The sequence below is a fragment of the Lissotriton helveticus genome, chromosome 5_1 (genome assembly GCF_964261635.1).
Source record: "Lissotriton helveticus chromosome 5_1, aLisHel1.1, whole genome shotgun sequence".
Lineage (NCBI taxonomy): Eukaryota > Metazoa > Chordata > Amphibia > Caudata > Salamandridae > Lissotriton > Lissotriton helveticus.
In genome coordinates, this window is record NC_136065.1 from 1,182,925,197 (window position 1) to 1,182,943,717 (window position 18,521).

General features: G+C 47.0%; 1 protein-coding gene across 3 annotated transcripts in view; it reads right to left on the reverse strand.

The window, feature by feature from the left end:
• The window catches only part of GFRA1 (GDNF family receptor alpha 1), a 396,539-nt gene that overhangs the window by 301,744 nt on the left and 76,274 nt on the right, over nt 1–18,521 (reverse strand). For 2 of the 3 annotated variants that reach the window (XM_078643889.1, XM_078643891.1), the window contains one exon: nt 9,393–9,443. The exons of the other annotated variant lie outside the window; for it this stretch is intronic. In XM_078643889.1, the coding sequence (XP_078500015.1) occupies nt 9,393–9,443 (51 nt within the window). The remainder of the gene's footprint in view (nt 1–9,392; nt 9,444–18,521) is intronic. 3 annotated transcript variants of the gene reach the window in all.

Below are 18,521 nucleotides of genomic sequence, written 5' to 3' on the forward strand. Positions count from 1 at the left end.
TCACCTTACTAGGGCTACTAGTTTTGGTGCACCTAATCTTTTGATGGGGGTGCTTTATTTGACAGGGGGCCCTCTGGGTCTCACTGTCCTTCTTGTCCTCTGCAGCCCTGGGCTGGCTAAGGCAAGGTAGAGAGGGGCAGGTTACCTGCTCCAGACTGGGTCCCACCTGAGAAGGTTCCACTGACATCAGAGGTTCTGTCAGGCTAGGCCCAACCACCTCTGGGGCAGTTCCTTCATCAGGGGTAAGATCAGTTCCCTGAGGAGGCTGATCCTGTCCTAAAGTCTGGTGAGGGGGAGATTTCTCTTCCTCCTCCATGCTCTCAGTTTGTGTGGAGTTATCCATCATTTCAGGTTTCACAACACACGTGTCAGTTTGAGTTTGGGCTGTGGCCATCACAGCCCCACCAACCTTTTCAGGAGGAGACTCAGTTTGGGTTTCTGCTGTTACCATAACAGCTTTGCTATTCTGTTCAGGAAGAGCTTTTGCTAAAGATGGGGCAGAGAGTTTCTCAGCCCTACCAACCTTTTCAGGAAGGACATCTTGAATTGGGGCTGTAGCCATTACAGCCCCCCTAACCTTTCCATTGGAATTCACCATTCTAGAATGGGTTTCCTGTTCAACCTCAGCCCAGGCTGAGATCTCCAAATCATTACCAAGTAGGCAGTCTACAGGCAAGTTTGGTGACACTGCCACTCTCTTTGGGCCAATGACACCTCCCCAGCTGAGACTTACTACTGCCATGGGATGATTTGTTTGGATTCCATCAATGTTTGTAACCTGGTATGTGGCACCAGGTAAAAGTTGCTTAGAGGGGACTAGGCCATCAGCCACCATGGTGATGCTAGCCCCTGTGTCTCTAAAAGCCTCAACTTTCAAACCATTGATGATGGGTTCTTGTCTATACTTGCTCAAAGTATTTGGGCAAGCAGAGAAGTTGGCAAACCCCATGCCAACCTCATAAACAAGATCATTGGGTGATGGGGACCTGGATAGGCCAGGGTCCACCTGATTTCCAAAAGTAAACCCACCCAGATTCCTGGGTGTGCTTCCACTTCCTGGGGGATTACTGCTGACAGTAACAGGAGGTGTTGAAGCTGGCTTTGGAGGTATATTTTCTTTATTGTTATTCTTGGGACAACAGTTGTCTGTTTTGTAATGCCCCACCTGTTTACAGGCATAACAATAAGGCTTTTTCTCAGTTGAAGAAGTGTCTTGGGACCCACCCCCATCCTTGGAGTTTTGGGGCCCTGGGGAAGTCTTTTCTTTACTTTTATCCCCACCCTTATCTTGAGGCTTGGTAGACTCCTTCTTCTGGTTACTGTCCTGATTCTTAGGCCTAATCCTGGTTCTGACCCATTTGTCTGCCTTCTTTCCCAATTCTTGGGGAGAGGTCAGATCAGAGTCTACCAGGTGCTGGTGTAAGAGCTGGTTCTGACAATTACTTAGGATCTGCTCCCTCATAATCAAATTATACAATCCTGTAAAGTCATGTACTTTGCTGCCATGTAGCCAACCCTCCAGAGCCTTAGTAGCACAATCTACAAAATCAGTCCAGTCCTGAGTCTGTGTCTTCTGGGTATCTCTGAACTTCAACCTGTACTGTTCAGTGGTTAAGCCAAACCCATCTATCAGAACACTCTTCAGGACTTTGTAATTGTTTGCATCCTCATGTCTAACAGTGAGGAGCTTATCTCTCCCTTTCTCTGAAAAGGAGTACCATAAGATTGCTGCCCACTGTTCCTCAGGAACCTGCTGTACCATGCAGGCTCTCTCAAGAGCAGTCATCCATTTGTGGATGTCATCCCCTTCTTTGAAGGGGGGCACAATCTTTGTCAGGTTTCTACTATCATAGGACCTGGGTTTCTCTTTAGGAATATTGCTGCCACCAGTGGCATCTAAGCCACACAATTTCTGCTCTCTTGCCAAGGCAAGTTTAGCTTGAGCTAAGGTAAGCTTAGCTTGACTCAGGGCTACCTCCTCTCTCTCTATCTGGAGTCTGACAGCCCTCATTCTAGCCCTATGCTCAGCTTTCTGAGAAGCACTCATGCCTCTCTCTGATTCTCTGGAGGCACTAGAAAGATGAGAGTCCCCTGAGGGAGATCTCACTCTTCTGTTGCCTGGGAGAATCACATGTTGGGTTCTGGGGAGGTGCTGGCCCTCTCCATTCCCCAGTAGGTCCAAGTTGGCCTGGCTAAGCCTACCAACTGGAACCTGGCTACCCTGATCCTGTACTTCTAAGTCCTCAACCTCTGAGTCCTCATCCAAGTCATCATCATCCTCCTCTTCAGGGGGATCAACTGCAGGGGGGTTCCCTCCAGTTCCTGTATCTAGGGAAGCTGCTTTTGCCTTCTCTAAGTCATCCTGTTCTAGGAGTTCTACCAGGATTAGGCAGGTGGGGCTTCTGCCCCTTTTTAACCCTCTTGCTTTGCACAAGACAATCAAGTCTCTGCGGGTTAGTTTGTCATATCCAGAAGTTGCCTGGGTAGGGTCAACTGTCACAGGACTAGACCCTGAGGCCTTTCCTGTGTCAGACATGGTTACTAGTGAGGTGTAAGTGGTGCACTTACCTACACTAAGTGTTTTCCTACTGGACCTTGCTAGTGAGTTGTAGTCAGGGGTGTGCTACTCCCTTCAACCTACAACTACTAAGTTCAGTAGAACTTAATATGCTAAGCTTTTGATTTTATATGTACCTAGAGGTACTTGATGTGATCTTTCAATTTGATATAAAGATTGCAATGGTAAAACAACAGCAAGCTCAAATCCGCACCGCTGCTCACCAATGTGAGAAGTTGGCCTGGTAGGGGATGTTTCCAATTCTGGAACCACCTACTACCTGACCAAACAATCCCCTTATGGTGTCTGGTTGTAAGTCAACCTTATTAGACAAGCTATCCTAGGGGTAGCATGGACTAAGCAGCCTAAAGGCTTAACTTAAGAGGTCGTGTTAAGCGAGCTGTTTTACCACATACAATCCTGTAATACCAAATGAAAGGACACCACACAAGTATATATTATAAAAATATATGTGTTTATTACTAAAAACAATCCCCAGTATTCTTTATGAATAAAGGGGCACAAGCGTTAAATCAAAAGCACTGTTTAAACATACAAAGTTGCACAATTATGGATGAGGGCAGGGGGCCACTCAAACCATATACTAAACAAGTGGTATAAGAGAGGCCACTCGAACAGTGGTTAGGCCTAGGGCCTAGGGAATCGCTGGGAGCAGTCAGGACAAGCAATGCTGAAGTCGGGAATGGCCCTCGGGATTCGGGAGATGTGCGGAAAGCGCACGCATGCACCAATGTTAACCAATGGTGCGTAAAAGTCAAATAGTTAAAGTTTAAGGACACTTCCGCTGAACCTAGAGGAACAAAACTTAACACACAGACCCTAGAGGTGTGCACCAGTGTGGGAACACCGGCGGAGCAAAGTTACCTCACCCACAGGAAGTGGGTGCACAGGGTCGAAGTGGCGTCGGGTTTTGACACGCAGGCTCTTGGTGCTTGAAGCTGAAAGGGCTGCAGGCAGGGTGAAGACGAAGTGTCCGGTGGAGTCCAAGGGTGGACTCAAGTTGTAGAGTACCTGAAAGCAGAGGGGACAGAGTCTGGGTCACTCAGCAGTGACCAGGGTGGAACCAGGACGGAACCAGGCAATGTCGGGCGCAATCAGGTGGTCGTCGAGGCGCTTCTCTTCGCTGTCACGTGGGCTCTGGGGCATCTGCGACGTCCAGGAGCAGGTCACGATCTGTCCCACGCAGGCTCTCACCATCGGTGCAGTCGGCTTCCGGTTTGGAGCAAACAAGCCTTGGTAAGAGCAATCCACGCGGGATTGGAAGATGGCGTCTTACTCGGACCAGGAAGGTCAGAGTCGGGGCTCCCTTTCAGGGGAGCTGGTGTGGATCTGGAGCAACCAGAATCACGAGTCTTCTTTTGTAGTTCGTCGGTACAGGGACCACAAGCCAGCTGGCAAGTGACCGGACCAACGCGTTGAGCCAAATCGTGCCAAAGGGCCCCACGCAGCACTCGTCGAGTGTGGAGGGCTGAACTTCGGCTCAGGAGTAGCTCAGGGTGGGGGCTTCTCAAACCCCGGTGTACAGCTTCGAGGGTCACTCGTGGGCTGCACGGTCAGCGTCTCGTGGTCACTTCAAGATGGCGTGCCCCACGCTTCCGGTCGCCTCCACGGGTCTCAGCTTTGCAGGGACTGTGGATCGGGCTGTTAGAAGCTGGGCAGGCTTGATCTCGTCGATCTCAGTCGCTCGAGTTCCGGCGGGAACTGCAACCAAGTAGACGTCGAGGGCTGGATGGTGCCTGCTGCTGCAGGGTGGTCACTCCTTGACCACAAGGGAGATTCTTCGGGCTTCCACGTTGAGATGGAGGGCGAAGGGTCCAGAATATCGTTTCAAATGTTTCTTCCAGGAAATCTGCTGTGCATTGGCACTGCTCCCACTCTTATTCCAATCTGGGGGGCGTGATTACCTGCTAGGTCCCCTCCTATGGGTGGGACCCAGGAAGTGGGTGGATACACCCCCTTCCTTTGATCCAGGCCGCCCTGGCACGAGGGCTGGAGTGCCCCAGAACCGGTTTGGCCGGATTATGCAAGGGGCAGCCTTGTGCGCCCCAGGCAGTGTCTGGTTTCTTTCAAACCTCCCTGCTACAATACACTATCTCCTGTCTGGAGGGCGGTGACACCCTCCTGTGACAGGAAACCCTTTGTCCAGGACCCCCTTGACTGGGTTTCGGTCAGCTCCAGGGGTCCAGACATTTGTCTGTGGCAGAGGCATCCATTTTGTGGATCTAAAGGCCTTTGGAGAAATCAACCGCATTAAAGTGAAGTAACATGTCTTACCCCTCTAGAGGGGTGGAATGCCATCCCCGTCGCCAGAACTGGCGAGGGGATGGTATTCCAAAGCGTATGACACCTTACACGACATGTTTTGATAAAGCCAAACCAGAGTTGCTAAATAACCGCGAGGATTATAAGGCACTTAATAGTATATGGTATGGCATTATCCTGAAACAGCTTAGGGATTTGTTCCCGACGGCTGCAGACAGGCTCAGCTCATGCTAGAGCTCCATCTCACATAAAAACCATGCACCCAGCCTCCAGGATTGGTGAGGCCTGTCTATAGGAGTGGCTCACAGGTTTACATGTGTCCAGATATAGGTTTAGACATAGGTATACTATATCTAAGCAAGGGGTGTGTACACCACCTTACCCCAGCTGAGTGATCAGCCAGTTGTGTCAATTTAAGAACCAGCCAGGGGTGGCAAAAGATATGCTGCAGCCCCTGGTAGGCCTTAGTGGCTCCTGTGCCCTGTGCACCTATAGTGCATTCTACAGGGGCTGACAAGGAGTCCATTTCCAATTGGTATGTACCTAGGGTACATGGAATCCATTTTACAGAGAGAGCAGATGGCCTGGGGCCCTGATTAGCAGGGAACCAGGTCAACTAAGTCAAAAAAACCAGCTAAACACAGGCAAAAAATCTGGGGTAACCATAGTCAGGTAGCCACCTTCCTACAGTATCTCCAAGGTGAAACCAGGCATCCCCGGCGTCTGTGGAGGGCCGTTGTAGAGATGAGGCAAGCTTAATGCCCAGAGTTGCCGAGTGTGATCCCTGGTTAGAGTAGGCACCGAGGCGAGAATTGTCGAGTCCGCTGACCCTGGTCCACGACCCTGCCACGTCGGGAATAGAACCCTGGTCCCGGGCCGTTCTCTGCTTCCGGGTCTGCCGCCTCTAACCAGTGAGCCACACCTCTCACCTTATCAATGATGCATGGCTATGCCTTTTTCTGGAAAGTGTGCACAGTGTGTTAGGTGCCAGGGAAGAAATGAGGGCAGGCCCGTGCAGGGCTTCTGCTCCCCGCGTCAGGCATGCTATGGTCCACAATTCCGTAGAACACAACACTCTTCAATAGCAGGGTTCTTCTTGGGGTCTTGAGTGCCTATTGTTGTCAGGTGGATTTGGGCCTCAAAATGTCAGTGAATCTTTGGTGGAGGAGCTGGTCTTGAGATGTTCCACCAACCCTGTGTAAGTCACATCAGAGGGACTTGTGTTTCAGTTACGGTGTGGTTGTCAGTGTCCCCGGGTGCTTGTTGGGCAGACTGTTGTCTGGTGGTTGTTGTTTCTTAAGTGTCAGGTGGTGTCTCTAGGAGCATCATATCTTGTGGCCTTTTAACAAATTAATTGGATTGCAATCAATGTCTCATATGTGTGCCCATCAGTGTCTCGCTGTCCTTCTTTTGACGATTGCTGTCCTAGGATGGTAGGTTTTCAGCATAAAATATATTTGCCAGGGCCCAAGGTATTCCACTGCAGCCAGCACAATCCACAGCTCCTGCCACTGCTAGCCGAATGGCAGTGCCAGCATTACCTACTAACCACCACACTTAAACAAGTGTGATCATCTGTATTATTGCACGTCACCCCTAGCTGTGGGATGATGCAAAAGTGAAATTTTTGTTATTTTTTAATATACTGTATTGTTAATCTTTCGTCCTGTAATAATAAAAAGAGGCTAGTAGCACCACCATGTGCAGTGTTTAAAAAATAACTTCTGATGTTGGCCCCGGCAGAAATTAAGCACTTGTTTTCCAAATGGAGCGATTCTAGGGAGAGTTAGGCTGTTCAACCTTCCCACAAACCCTGTGTGTGTGCGTTTCAATTATGAGCAACAAGGTCCTGTTCCTATGTGTGATACTGCCCCCCCCCCCTCCCTCCTCGCCCCCGGGTTTGAGTCCTGGTGGTTCTGGCTCAAGCATATGGAAGTATATCACAATGATTGTTGATATGGAGCCATTTCCTTTCCTAAAAGGTGTTTATTGAAATGACTATTGGTATAATGGCTGCCAAAGCCGCGTGAATAATTATGTTGGCGATGCATATTCAGATCGCTTGAAGTGGACTCATTAAATTATTACATTTAACTTCAAGCAGAAGCACAGAACACAAAGACTGCCAGCTGGGTACTGTTTTGTACCCTCAGAACAGCCTTGGCACTGCAGTAGTAACAACCTGCTTTCATTACCAAGCAATGCTCTGCCCAGTTTACACTGACAAGTTGCGTTATGTTCAAACAGGGCCGTATTCACATTCACGCCTCAAGTTTCAGTGGCTCCCGTACACACTGGTGATAGAGAGGCTTGTGCAATGGAAGCCGGCCCCTAGACCCAGGCAGAAGAGCCCAGTCCTAGCTAGGTCTTTGTTCGGGTCTCCCAGAAAACTCTGAGTATACCAGCAATTCCAACGCCCACAGATGTGCTGCTCGCTCCAGATACAGAGTCCTGTCATGGCCGCCAGCTCCTGCTCGGTAGTGATGGCGAGAACGCCTGTGCAGCCAACGTAATTCACCAAGAGGACACTATCTCTTCTGAGAAAAATCTACTGCCCAAGGGCACTGATATCCCCAGGCTTAGTTCGAAAATGTGTTAATATACCTTTAAACCCTCTGTGCAATGATCACTAGTCCAAGGCAGGTGCACCCTGCATCAGTAGCGAATAGGGTTTGAAAAGGTATAGCAACAAAAGCATCCCAGAGCTTCCACAACAAGATGGCAGCAGTGACCTCCTCATTCAAGGACCATGAGTGCACTGTGCCCTCCCTTGAAGGGATACGTGAGAGCAGCCATCATCAATTAAGAAAGATGGGAAGCGAAACCTGGCCATTAAAGCTATATAACAACAGCAATCACACATCTGTCTGAAGAAGACAGCAGCAAAGAAGTCAGTAGGTACAGATTAGCGTCCATAAATCTCCTCCAAAGAAGACAGCAGAAAGGAATTAGGCGCCAGCAATTCCTCCTCCAAAACAAGAGAAGGAACGATCTAGGTAGGGGAGCAGCCGCCTCTTCACAAAGAAGGTAGAAGAAAGATGATACACACCAAACTCCTTCCTAATGGTCAAATACTGTCGCTGGCGACGCAGAAGCAGAAAATCGTAGGCACATAGCAGAGGCAGAACCTCAGGCTTGCATCATCACTTTTTATTGTGAAGTAACATATATCCCCCACTAAAACAGACAACATGATAAGTTGCAACAAATACAAGATGAGGAAAGCAACAAAAACAATCTACCAACATAACAAGGCATAGAACTACTAAAGAAAGTGAAAAGTAAAAACCATGTAATAAAAGACTGACTTCTTTCTCAGAAAATCAAACATCAAAATCTATTAGTCTCTGTAAAACACATCACATTGACATAGTGCCCACTAATCTTTTCCCCCAGAGCGCGCCTAACTCTTAGCAGGACGACAGTCCCATCAGATCACTTGGGTGTCGGGCTCATCAGAGGAGCGTTGATAAGAACGAAGCCCCCCAGGCTGGAAGAGGGAGCATTCAAGGCTGGCCACATCCGTGTCCTTGGCTTTTTGACCACAGCCTTCTGCCGAGCCACGCGGATTTGCCAGGAGTGAATATGTTACTGGTTTGGGTACAATGGGCAATAGCTTTCATGGGGTTACGGATAAATTCCATTCGATGATGGTGGCCATGATCCCCACCCTCCTGGCCAGCAGCGGAGTATGTTTAGGCTTTAACACCAGTTGTCAAGCTTCTACCACAACAGGGGTCTGCTGGCAGTGAGCAATTGTGACCCAGAGCTCCGTTCCAGATGAAGCAGCGGGGTCATGGTGTTCAAAGCGTATTCTTTCCTACCACCCATCCCCACAGGAGTCCTGTGTCGCTCTCAGTTGGTCAAAAGTTCAGCTTAGTAGCACCAAGAAGGAGCACCTTGTTGTTTCAGGCTTCTCACTACTTGGCACCAGGAGGGCAGGTGTCATGCGCTAGTTGGGAGTGTGGTGAACGGTAAATGGGCAGAGGTTATACAACCCATATTGGAGTGAGGGAGGCACAATTATGGCAACTACACTCATGAGAAGCAGAGCGACCTTTAACCTCGTCACTGAACTCCATGCAATACACACTTGCCGCTGTCATCTGCAGTGGGTGGGGACTGAGCTACAGTGATTGGCGGGCCAGAGTCATGTGACAGCGGTAGGTGCCCCAGGATGTCTGTGCTACTTAGCAGCATAGCAGTCCTCAGCCCCTCTCCACTAAACTCCATTATTTACCAGGACACAAGATGTGATCTGTAGGTGAGGCCGGCATGTAGAGGACGGGGTCAGGTGCGGAAATATGAACCACAGCACTAAAATGTTTATATTTCTGTGTGTTGATTAGGCAGTCTGATATGTTACATCAGTGCTTTAGATTAATTACAAGGTATTTCATTTTAATGGCATGTTTTGTAGATTTTTTTCAAGTTATAGTGCATAATGTTATGTTAGTTTTTGTATAGTTTATTTCAGTCCATCACAATTCTTCCTAAACTTTATAACGCATATAAGTGTCATCTCATCCCCATTTTCAGTAATGTGTCTCACCTGGTCTTTGGTCATCGCTAGATCGGATCGTTTTTCTTGTCCTTGGTGTATCTACAAAATAAAAGATTAGTAAACAAATTTAATATAAAATATTAACTAACATATCAACAAACAATACTATGAAAATCTTCACATTCAAAACAATTCATTAAATACATTAAATATATGAAAAAATACCAAAGTTTATGTAAAATATGAAATTTTTGATACAATTACTACATTTTAAAAATCACACCACATTTAGAAATACTTATCTGATGGCTGTTGCGAAGTCAGTGGGTTTTATTTATAAGCAAAGACTGTTGTCAATGACCCTGTCCCGGGTACACTGAAGGTGTCATCTCTTGGCCATGGCTCCATAAGACAGAGTAAGAAAGTGACCATAGGAAAAAGAGAGGCAATGATGGTCTTGAATGAGCCTCAGAAAAGAAAAACCTTTTAGGGAAAAAAGAAAACTGGAAGAAGAGACAGTTAAGTTGATGTGCGAACAACGCAGCAGAAAAACTATAGAGGAAAGGTGGAAGGTGACAGGTCAACAGCTGGCAGAGAAAGAAAAAGGTGGAAAACCCCTTACCCAGTTGGGTAGGATTGTGGGTGAGGGCTAGCTCTGCATTTTAGGACAGAAAATGGTGTGCTTGAGTTGCTACTCAAGTTCGTAACTTTGTGTGCACTTGAATGCAAATTTCCAGATTTCATTGCACATCAATTTACTGTAAATTTTCTGTTGAACGAAGCAAGGAAGATTTCCACGCCGAGCATGCACTACACTGTGGACAAATACCACACAGTGGAGACAATATACATTCATCTGGCAAAACATAGAGACTTATATAGAGCAGTTATATAGCAATAATTTAATCTGCAGAAGTGGTTTCTTCAGTCTTGTTGTCAACAACTAGTGTGTTGTAATTCCAATGTCTCTTCACATTAGACTTCACAGTAGCCATAGCCAACACGTGTTTTCTGGCAATCACGACTTCATCAGGGCTCCTTATCTCAGGTTTCTGAATTGCGTTCTGATTCATAGATGCTACATAACTCTTATATACAAGTCCCTACGTGTGCCAGATGAATGTATATTGACTTACAAGGAACCTCCGAAAGGGGTTCTCATTTATGAATGTTGGGTGAAAATGCATCCATTATGTGCACCGTACCGAACTGGGTTTGTGCAATAATATTTTGGTGGTGATCCCAAGTGAGCGCTGTGGTACCTCCTTTTCAACCCGCTCTTTGTTATTCCCGCACAGGTGAGCACTTCTCCGCTGTAAAGTCTTTATGAAAATTGAGTGCAGTTATTGAATGGTGCAGAACCCCAAGGATGCATATAGTGTCTATTCAGAATAGCTTGCATAACAGGTGTCGAGTATGGGAGTAGCCATAATCAGTGATTGAAGATAGTGGATTGGAAGGGCTTTAACATCAGCAAACAGAGGGGAGCAAGAAGAGAAGGAGCATAGAACACTGAGCTGTGAAATAGCTTGTGCATGAAAAACTACACAGGTTAATAAAGAAGGGAGGGTCGGAGGAGAACAGGGTTACTTATGCTTGGAATTTGCTAGCATTCCGTGATGGGAAATGGCCTTTGCAACACGCAAGCGGAACCACGCTTGCCTTAGCCGTGCATATGCCTTAACCACGCCTATGCTTGGTAAGGCAGTGCGTGGTCTAGATGCGCGGATGGGCGGGCACAGGAAGAGGAAGGATCGGAACAGTGAGCTCGGCGATGTGGACTGGTGAGTGGGGCTGGGGTCGAGTTTTGGGGGGCTGGGATAGTTTTTAGGGGTGGGGATGGTTTTTAGGGCTCAGGGGGGCTTGGGCTGTTTTCAGAGCTCGGGATTTGGGCTTGGGGTTGTTTTTAGGGATCAGGGGGGTTTTTAAGGCTCAAGGGAATTTGGTTGTTTTTAGGGCTCAGGAGGGGGTCAGGGTTGCTTTTAGGCCGGAGGGGGGTTGGGGTTGTTTTTAGGCCGGGGGTGGGGGGGGGTTGAGGTTGTTTTTAAGGCTCAGGATTGTTTCTAGGGCTCAGGGTGTCTGGCTGTTTTAGGGCTCGGGGGGGGAAGTCGGTCTGTTATTAGGGCTCCAGGATGTTTTAAGGGCTCACAGAGAGGAGGGCGGTTGTTTTTAGGGCCCAGGGCAGGGGGGCTGGGGTGTAATCTTTACCACACAATTCTCATTACAAGTCATGCCTTTACCACGAAAATGTGTGGTAAAGGCAAGCATCGTAAAGCAATGCATTTATAAGATGCATTCGTTGTTTGCGCAGCATTGTAGAGGCAAGCCAGGTTTAGTCATGCATACCTTTGTCATACAGCATTAGAAAACGATGTGAAAGGGGAAGGGCAAAATGTAAGTCATTTAAAGGCAGTGTGTTCGAGAGTCAGAGCTCTTGTCCTAGTTATATGGTTGGGGTACAGAAAGCTCCAATCTATAACTCTCTTCTAACAAGGGATGACCCCCGGCCTGGCACATCCAGTAGTTCTCTGCTTCACTGCCTGGGCGCTACACATCTATATTCTGAGGATTATAGCCTCTGCATAACAAAAGTCTCTACGTTCCCTCTATTCCTGGATATGACATCACAGCCTTCTAGAACAGATGATTTGATAGCAGAAATAATTAACAAGGCCTGTCCAGAGCAATGAAAGCTTACTAAAATAGTGTTTTTCAACTGCATTGGGACGATCTTAAAAAAAGCAGCACCATCTATTTTTGAGGAGGAGTCCCATCAGGTAGAAAAAATTATTTTAATTTACATATATATCAAAGAAAGAGTTAATTGCAATAGATTATTAAACAAAAGGCTTTTTAAGTACATTGAGGCTTACACACACTTGAGATCACAGACTTTCCTGCAGGCCATAGAGTCAGAGCTGATAATGTGCTCCACTGGTCTATGCAACAATCCAGAAGACAATTCAAGATTTCACGACTATTGCAGTGTCCATGGGTGGCTATGGCGGGTGCATTGTGCATCAGGCACCAATGCGGTGCTCTCCGGAGATACCGCAGGACATATCCAATACCGCAATTTGCTGGTAATACCAATGCCCTCCTTCCCTCCCCAGATCAAGCCCACCCTTCCTGCAGATGTAAGCAGAGTATCGGGAACTCTTTCATAGTCTAGATTCAGCGAGAAGGTTCCTTCAGCTGCATCAAAGCGGTGGAGTGCACAGCAATTACTCAATGCCTTATACAACAGGGAAATACCTAATAGCTTCACATTGAGGGCATTCATAAATCAATCAGTAAGGAGCAGGGGTGTATCGGTTTAATTAGGACAGGAGGGACTCCGAGGCGGCGGAGCAGGTGGGGAGGGCCCGCAGACATGAGGCGGGGACTGGGGTTGTTGCAGGAAGGAGGCTCGGCTTTGAAAAGCACAGTCTTCACAACATGGCGGAAGGAAAAATGGTCAAGGTGGCGAGGGTTGCAGGAAGACACTGAAATACGTGGTTGGACACAGTGAGTTACTTTCCACGTCTAATTTACATCCAGCACCATATACCGAAGCACTTTACAACAGAAAACATCAAACGTCGCAGAACACCTGAGGAAGCACGTGCAGTGCATACAGATTAACCCGTCCACTCTCTCTCCCCCTTATGGCAGCCAGGAAATGCCATTGGGTTAATTACAAACAGTTGCGGCAGCAGCAAAATAAATAGTAACATGCAGTGAAAAGCGCTGCAGCAATGCTGTTTAATTAAAACAACCTACACGGCTATTAAACATATGATATTCCAATTCAGGAGCCCGCGTTGAACTCACTTACAGCGCGTGTTGTGGTTGACCTACATGAGAGGCGCGGAGTCCATGCATCTAAATACCACAAAACACCATTAGTTTCTCATTCAGACTAAGAAAAGTGTAGGCCTAAGAGGTTAAAGGCAGATTTGCCTGTCTTTTAAAAGGCATTCTTCTCAGCATAGCTGTTTGTTGCGCGTCATTCTAGACGGCACCTTGGCCTGGACAAAGACGCCAATTGCAATGGCAGTTGAGTGCATTGTATTGTGAGTATGTGTAGGTCCTTTCTTCCAGCATAAGCAGGTTAAATTGAGGAGGGACTGGTAGGCACACCTACTACTCACAAGCCCCAGGATGACTCACAAGCAATGAAACGTAAGCATCAGTTTCACAAGTAGACCCATGCTCAGCCCTCTGCATCATCTCAGAGGGCAGCTACCTTGAGGTTCCAGCTGGAAGGCAAGATGCTGTGAATGATGGTCCCAGGAGAAAGCTTCAAAGCATGGCAGAGATACAGACACACAGGCCAAGGTAAGATGTTACACTGATTAAATCAATTGAATCCAGCCACATTGAATGATAAAACCTCTGCGTTCTTTTAATGTAACAGCTTCAAAAACAATGTGCTGTGTAAGTTTGGAGTTATTTTCAGTGCTAGAAAAAAGTGAGGGGCAGGCTGAACCTGGCACCAGTATTTGCAAAGGTTCTGACCCGTCCTTGGGTTGGCAACTGGGGACCCTTCCGCGAAGCAGCAGACCTCCAGGTAGTATTTGGTTGGGGCCAGTGGGGGCCATGAGAGTCAAACCACCTGCGACGGTCTACCACATGGGTGTTTTTTATGGGACAGGAGCCTTTATGTCTTACACATGTCTTCATAAAAGATCGGGCTCCGCATTTGTAGTTCTGATTCTTGATTTCTGGGTGTTGGTGGAACGTGCGTCGAGTGCAAGTGTGTGCATTGGTATAATGCTCTCTTTTTTTGTTTCTGTTGGGGAGTTGTATGTTGCAGTGCGTAATTATGTTTATTTCACTTTTTTTCTCTATATAGTTATTTCCTGTTGCAAATGTTCCCTGTGTCCGACTACGTCTAGTGTGTCTTGCTGCAACATAGTGTTGGAAGAAATGCTTGAATTAATCACAGCCACAGGCGATCACTCATGGTTTTGAACAACCATCATTTGTTGCGGTGTTGACTTATGTGTGTAGTGATGTGTTGTTTCTGCATGTGTTGTCCTTCTCTATCAACGTATCCTATGTAAGGGAGATTTATGTAGCCAACATTGTGTAATTTAGAACACAATGCAGTGCTCATCTCTTCATTTATCATTATGCGCTTATGCCCCCACTGAGCAAATGGTGGGTGAGCATATGCACTTATGTAATGTAATGTAATTTAATGTAATGTGTTGGACTTGTAAAGCGCACAGCTGCCCGTAAGCGTCCCGGCTCTGGAGACCGCTGGGGAACCCGTCCTGGCTTTCCCTGTGAGATGGTCCCTTCTGGGTATCTCCAAGGTGAAACCAGGCATCCCCGGCGTCTGTGGGGGGCTGTTGTAGAGATGAGGCAAGCTTAATGCCCAGAGTTGCCGAGTGTGATCCCTGGTTAGAGTAGGCACCGAGGCGAGAATTGTCGAGTCCGCTGACCCTGGTCCACGACCCTGCCGCGTCGGGAATTGAACCCTGGTCCCGGGCCGTTCTCTGCTTCCGGGTCTGCCGCCTCTAACCAGTGAGCCACACCACTCCACTCCACTTATGCATGCCTATGTTAAAATATACACCAATAAGTCAAGCCTACTATTGACGTATTCCAGCGTCATGTCTTACAACATGCACATTCAAACAGATTCCATTTTACAACACAAATGGTAAATGGGAGAAATCCTTCAATATTCAATAATCAATAATCACTGCAGAAAATGGACCAGTGACTGCACATGCACATATGGACAGGCGCTGACATGTATTATACAACACTAATCACCATCGGCATCAGAGGTCAATATCTATGCACGCACCCTTTGCAGTGGATCTGGGAACTCCATCAATCAAACATATAATTTTCTAGTATGCTGTTCTGCTGTTGTTTGTTTGAGTGTGAGTATTAGAAGCGATGGACAATGTTACCTTTGAAATAATTTTGTGTGAGTTATATTTAAACTTGAGTAAGTCTGATCTAGGAAGATATTTGTGATGTCTTGGGTGTGGTGAAGGAATTTGTGTGTCCGTCTAAGGGAAGGGACGGGTCACAGCCACAACTACAATCGACTCCATCTGTTCCTCGCGATATCCCCTCACAGACTGTCTGCATGCATGTATTTTTGGCTGCTTACTGAACCAAGCTATTAATAGGTTATCACCCTGAAGCAGGCTCTACTAAAGCTTCTGCCCCGTAGAGCCAGATATGGCATGGGAGTTGTCCAGATGTCCCTGCAGTCATGGCAGTCTGTCTGTAAGGTGACGAGAGAAATCTTTCCCACACTGTGACTGGGATCCAAAGAAAACTGAAGAATTCAGCCATGGACCCTTTGCAATGGATGAATGAATGAATGAACCATTTATGTAGCATGCAGCTGTCTGGCAGACGTCACGGCGCTCCATGGACGAACCTGGATCATTCTGCTCTTGTAGTATTTCCCCAACAATAAAACCAACAATGGAGAGTAGGGATATTGTTGTGCTGCTTGCCCCATTGTCCTTCCATGGCTATTAAGGTGGGCAGGTTGTAGTTCCTGCTTTTAAAAGTAGGAAGTACGCCACATTTTATTTGAGTACAAACATATTTTCATTTTCTTAGGCTGTTGGGTTTGTTTAAATGAATACTTACAGAGGACAGTGTGTAGGAGCCCATATTCAGATCACAGCCCTGAAGGAGGAAAGCCTCTCCCTCACCCCTGTAGTGTAGCACTGTAGATACCGCTTTGACCTCAACACTCACTAAAACAGCACGGACGGCGGGGAGGACCTTATGTTGTAGGTAAAAGGGTCTAGTGTTTTGCACTCACCATCATAGCGGACCAGTCTTCTTGCATGCAAAATTGTAGGGCTTCCAGTAAGAGCTGTGTAATATGTGATCTCCTTCGGCCATCCAAAGTCATTGTTTAGGATTTCAGAGGGATGAACTTATATTATAAAGGACAAGTGAGTCAATATGAACCTACCAGTGAAGTTGCTACTACATTCCATATTCTTTTATATTTTGTTGCTCTCATGCAGAGACCCTGACGACAACAAGGGGCTAATTCAGTTTCAGGTGCACAATGACAAATGTCCCAAAATGGAGTTCCACACTGGATGGTATTTGCCCATGTGGTAACTGCATGTGTGCAATAAGTGGCCAGGGAACAAATCGAAATCCCTGCAGTGAATGCATTAGACCCATCGTCCCAGTCCCATACATTAGCCAACAACGGATTGCTTGTAGTTCTCTACCTATTTTTATATTTCCAATGTAAAACTAGCATTCCAAAAGCCAATAAGTCTGACAGTCTCCAGATGTTTAACTTCAACTTTGTCAGTGCTTCTTTAGTCCTGGTCTTTGGAAAACTATCTTTTTGGGGAAGCTGCTGGGACCTCATCAATGAGATCCCCCAAAAACATTGACCAAAACCAAAAATATATTTTGTTTAAAAAACAATTCACACATTGTCTCTGGCACGTAAGAGAACTACTTTGTGTGTGGATGTGCTCAGCGGTGGTTCCTCCATTAGGCCGGAAGTGCGCCCCTCCTACCCATCCCACCCCACTGCAAACACAGCAAACGTGAAAAATTAAATGGTAATAAAAGGATTATATTACTATTTTATTTTTTACTGCTCCCAGCCCAAGCATTAAATGGTAATAAAAGGATTATATTACTATTTTATTTGTTACTGCTCCCAGCCCAAGCCATGTGTGAGGGAGAGGTTGTTGCTGATGTTTGGCAGCAGGGGAGGAGCGGTGCCCACTCCAGTTTAAAGTGTGCATGTCGTTTTTGGCTACTTGTCTTGTGAAGGCCAGCCCAACATGCGCACTTTTAACCTTTCCAACCAGAGCATTGCTAGGCAGACAGGTGGGTAGCAGGCACAGACAGGGCCGGACTGGCCGTAGGGGGCACCCGGCGTTCTCCCGGTGGACCGCCAGGGTGGGGGGCGGTTTTAGGCCCCTGGGGTCCGTTTATTTATTGGGGGGCTGGCCATATCAGCCCCCTGTAAAAAGAAATCGGCCAAAACCGGCCATAGGAAACAGCTCAGCCTCACACCCTCCTGTCCCCTGGGGAGTCCGGACGAGCAATTTGCCAGGGCCGGGTCCGGTACCCAGTCCGGCCCTGGGCACAGACCCCCAGTGTTTGATTAACAGCCTAACTAGCCCGCTCCAACCAATCCTGGTGCTTCGATCATGCTGGTTAATATTACCTTATGGATTGGTTAGGAGATTTGGCTCTGGAACTCAAGGACTGGAGAAGAACACAGAGGGCGAGCAGCCAGTGGGTAAGTAAACATTTTTTTTTTATTTAAGACCTTTTTGAATTTGACCCACGAACAGGCACTGTGAGAAACTCACACTGCCTTCAGCCCCAACTCTGGAGCGCTCAGTCGTGGTCCACTATAAACCACTGTTTATAGCGAGCCACGTTTAATATAAATACTGTTTATAATGAGCTACAAATAAGAGCTTTGACGTTGACCCTAAAGACATTGCTGGTTTCTCATAGTGACTGTCAGTGGGTTAAAATATTTACTTCCCTTGCCTCACCACTTTCAAATGTCAGAAGCCACCACTGGATGTGATATTGGTTTGTGAAAGGGCAGAATGCTGGCACTTACAGAGAAGTCAGCCAACAGCTTAAGTATTCTGACCCACTGCCCCATGCTGTATGTTGTAGTGGGAGGAAGAAAAATTTAAATAACGCAATGAAAGACCAATAGATGAAGAGGGCTGCCTCAAAGTCCATATAAATAAGCATATATTGGGCCTACATTTATTTGTAAACTTAAAAGGTCTTCGATAACTGTGGAATATAATAAGGTAAACTAAATAAATAAATACTAAATAGATAGAAATGACTGAGCCTGTAGGTATGTACCCTGCCCCAATTACCTCCATACATCACAATGCATCCTCTCTCTTCTAGATGCCACCACTCAAGCAATGAATCGATTCCTCTTGCGCAAGTTATGACAATTCATGCGGGAGCTATTTTTCGGGCGGCACACCTCCGAGCTCCGCACTTGATCTGACCTCATCGCGTGCGTGGCGCGATTAGGCAAAGATTGGTTCCTGTGTAATGTGACAAACATCCCGCGCAGCAGTAGCCCCCTGCGCGCGCGCAGCAAGCGCTTCCACTGACTTTAATTAGCAATGTATTTCCTGATCGTTTTGTCGAGAGGCACTAATTAGAGCCCTTCCAATT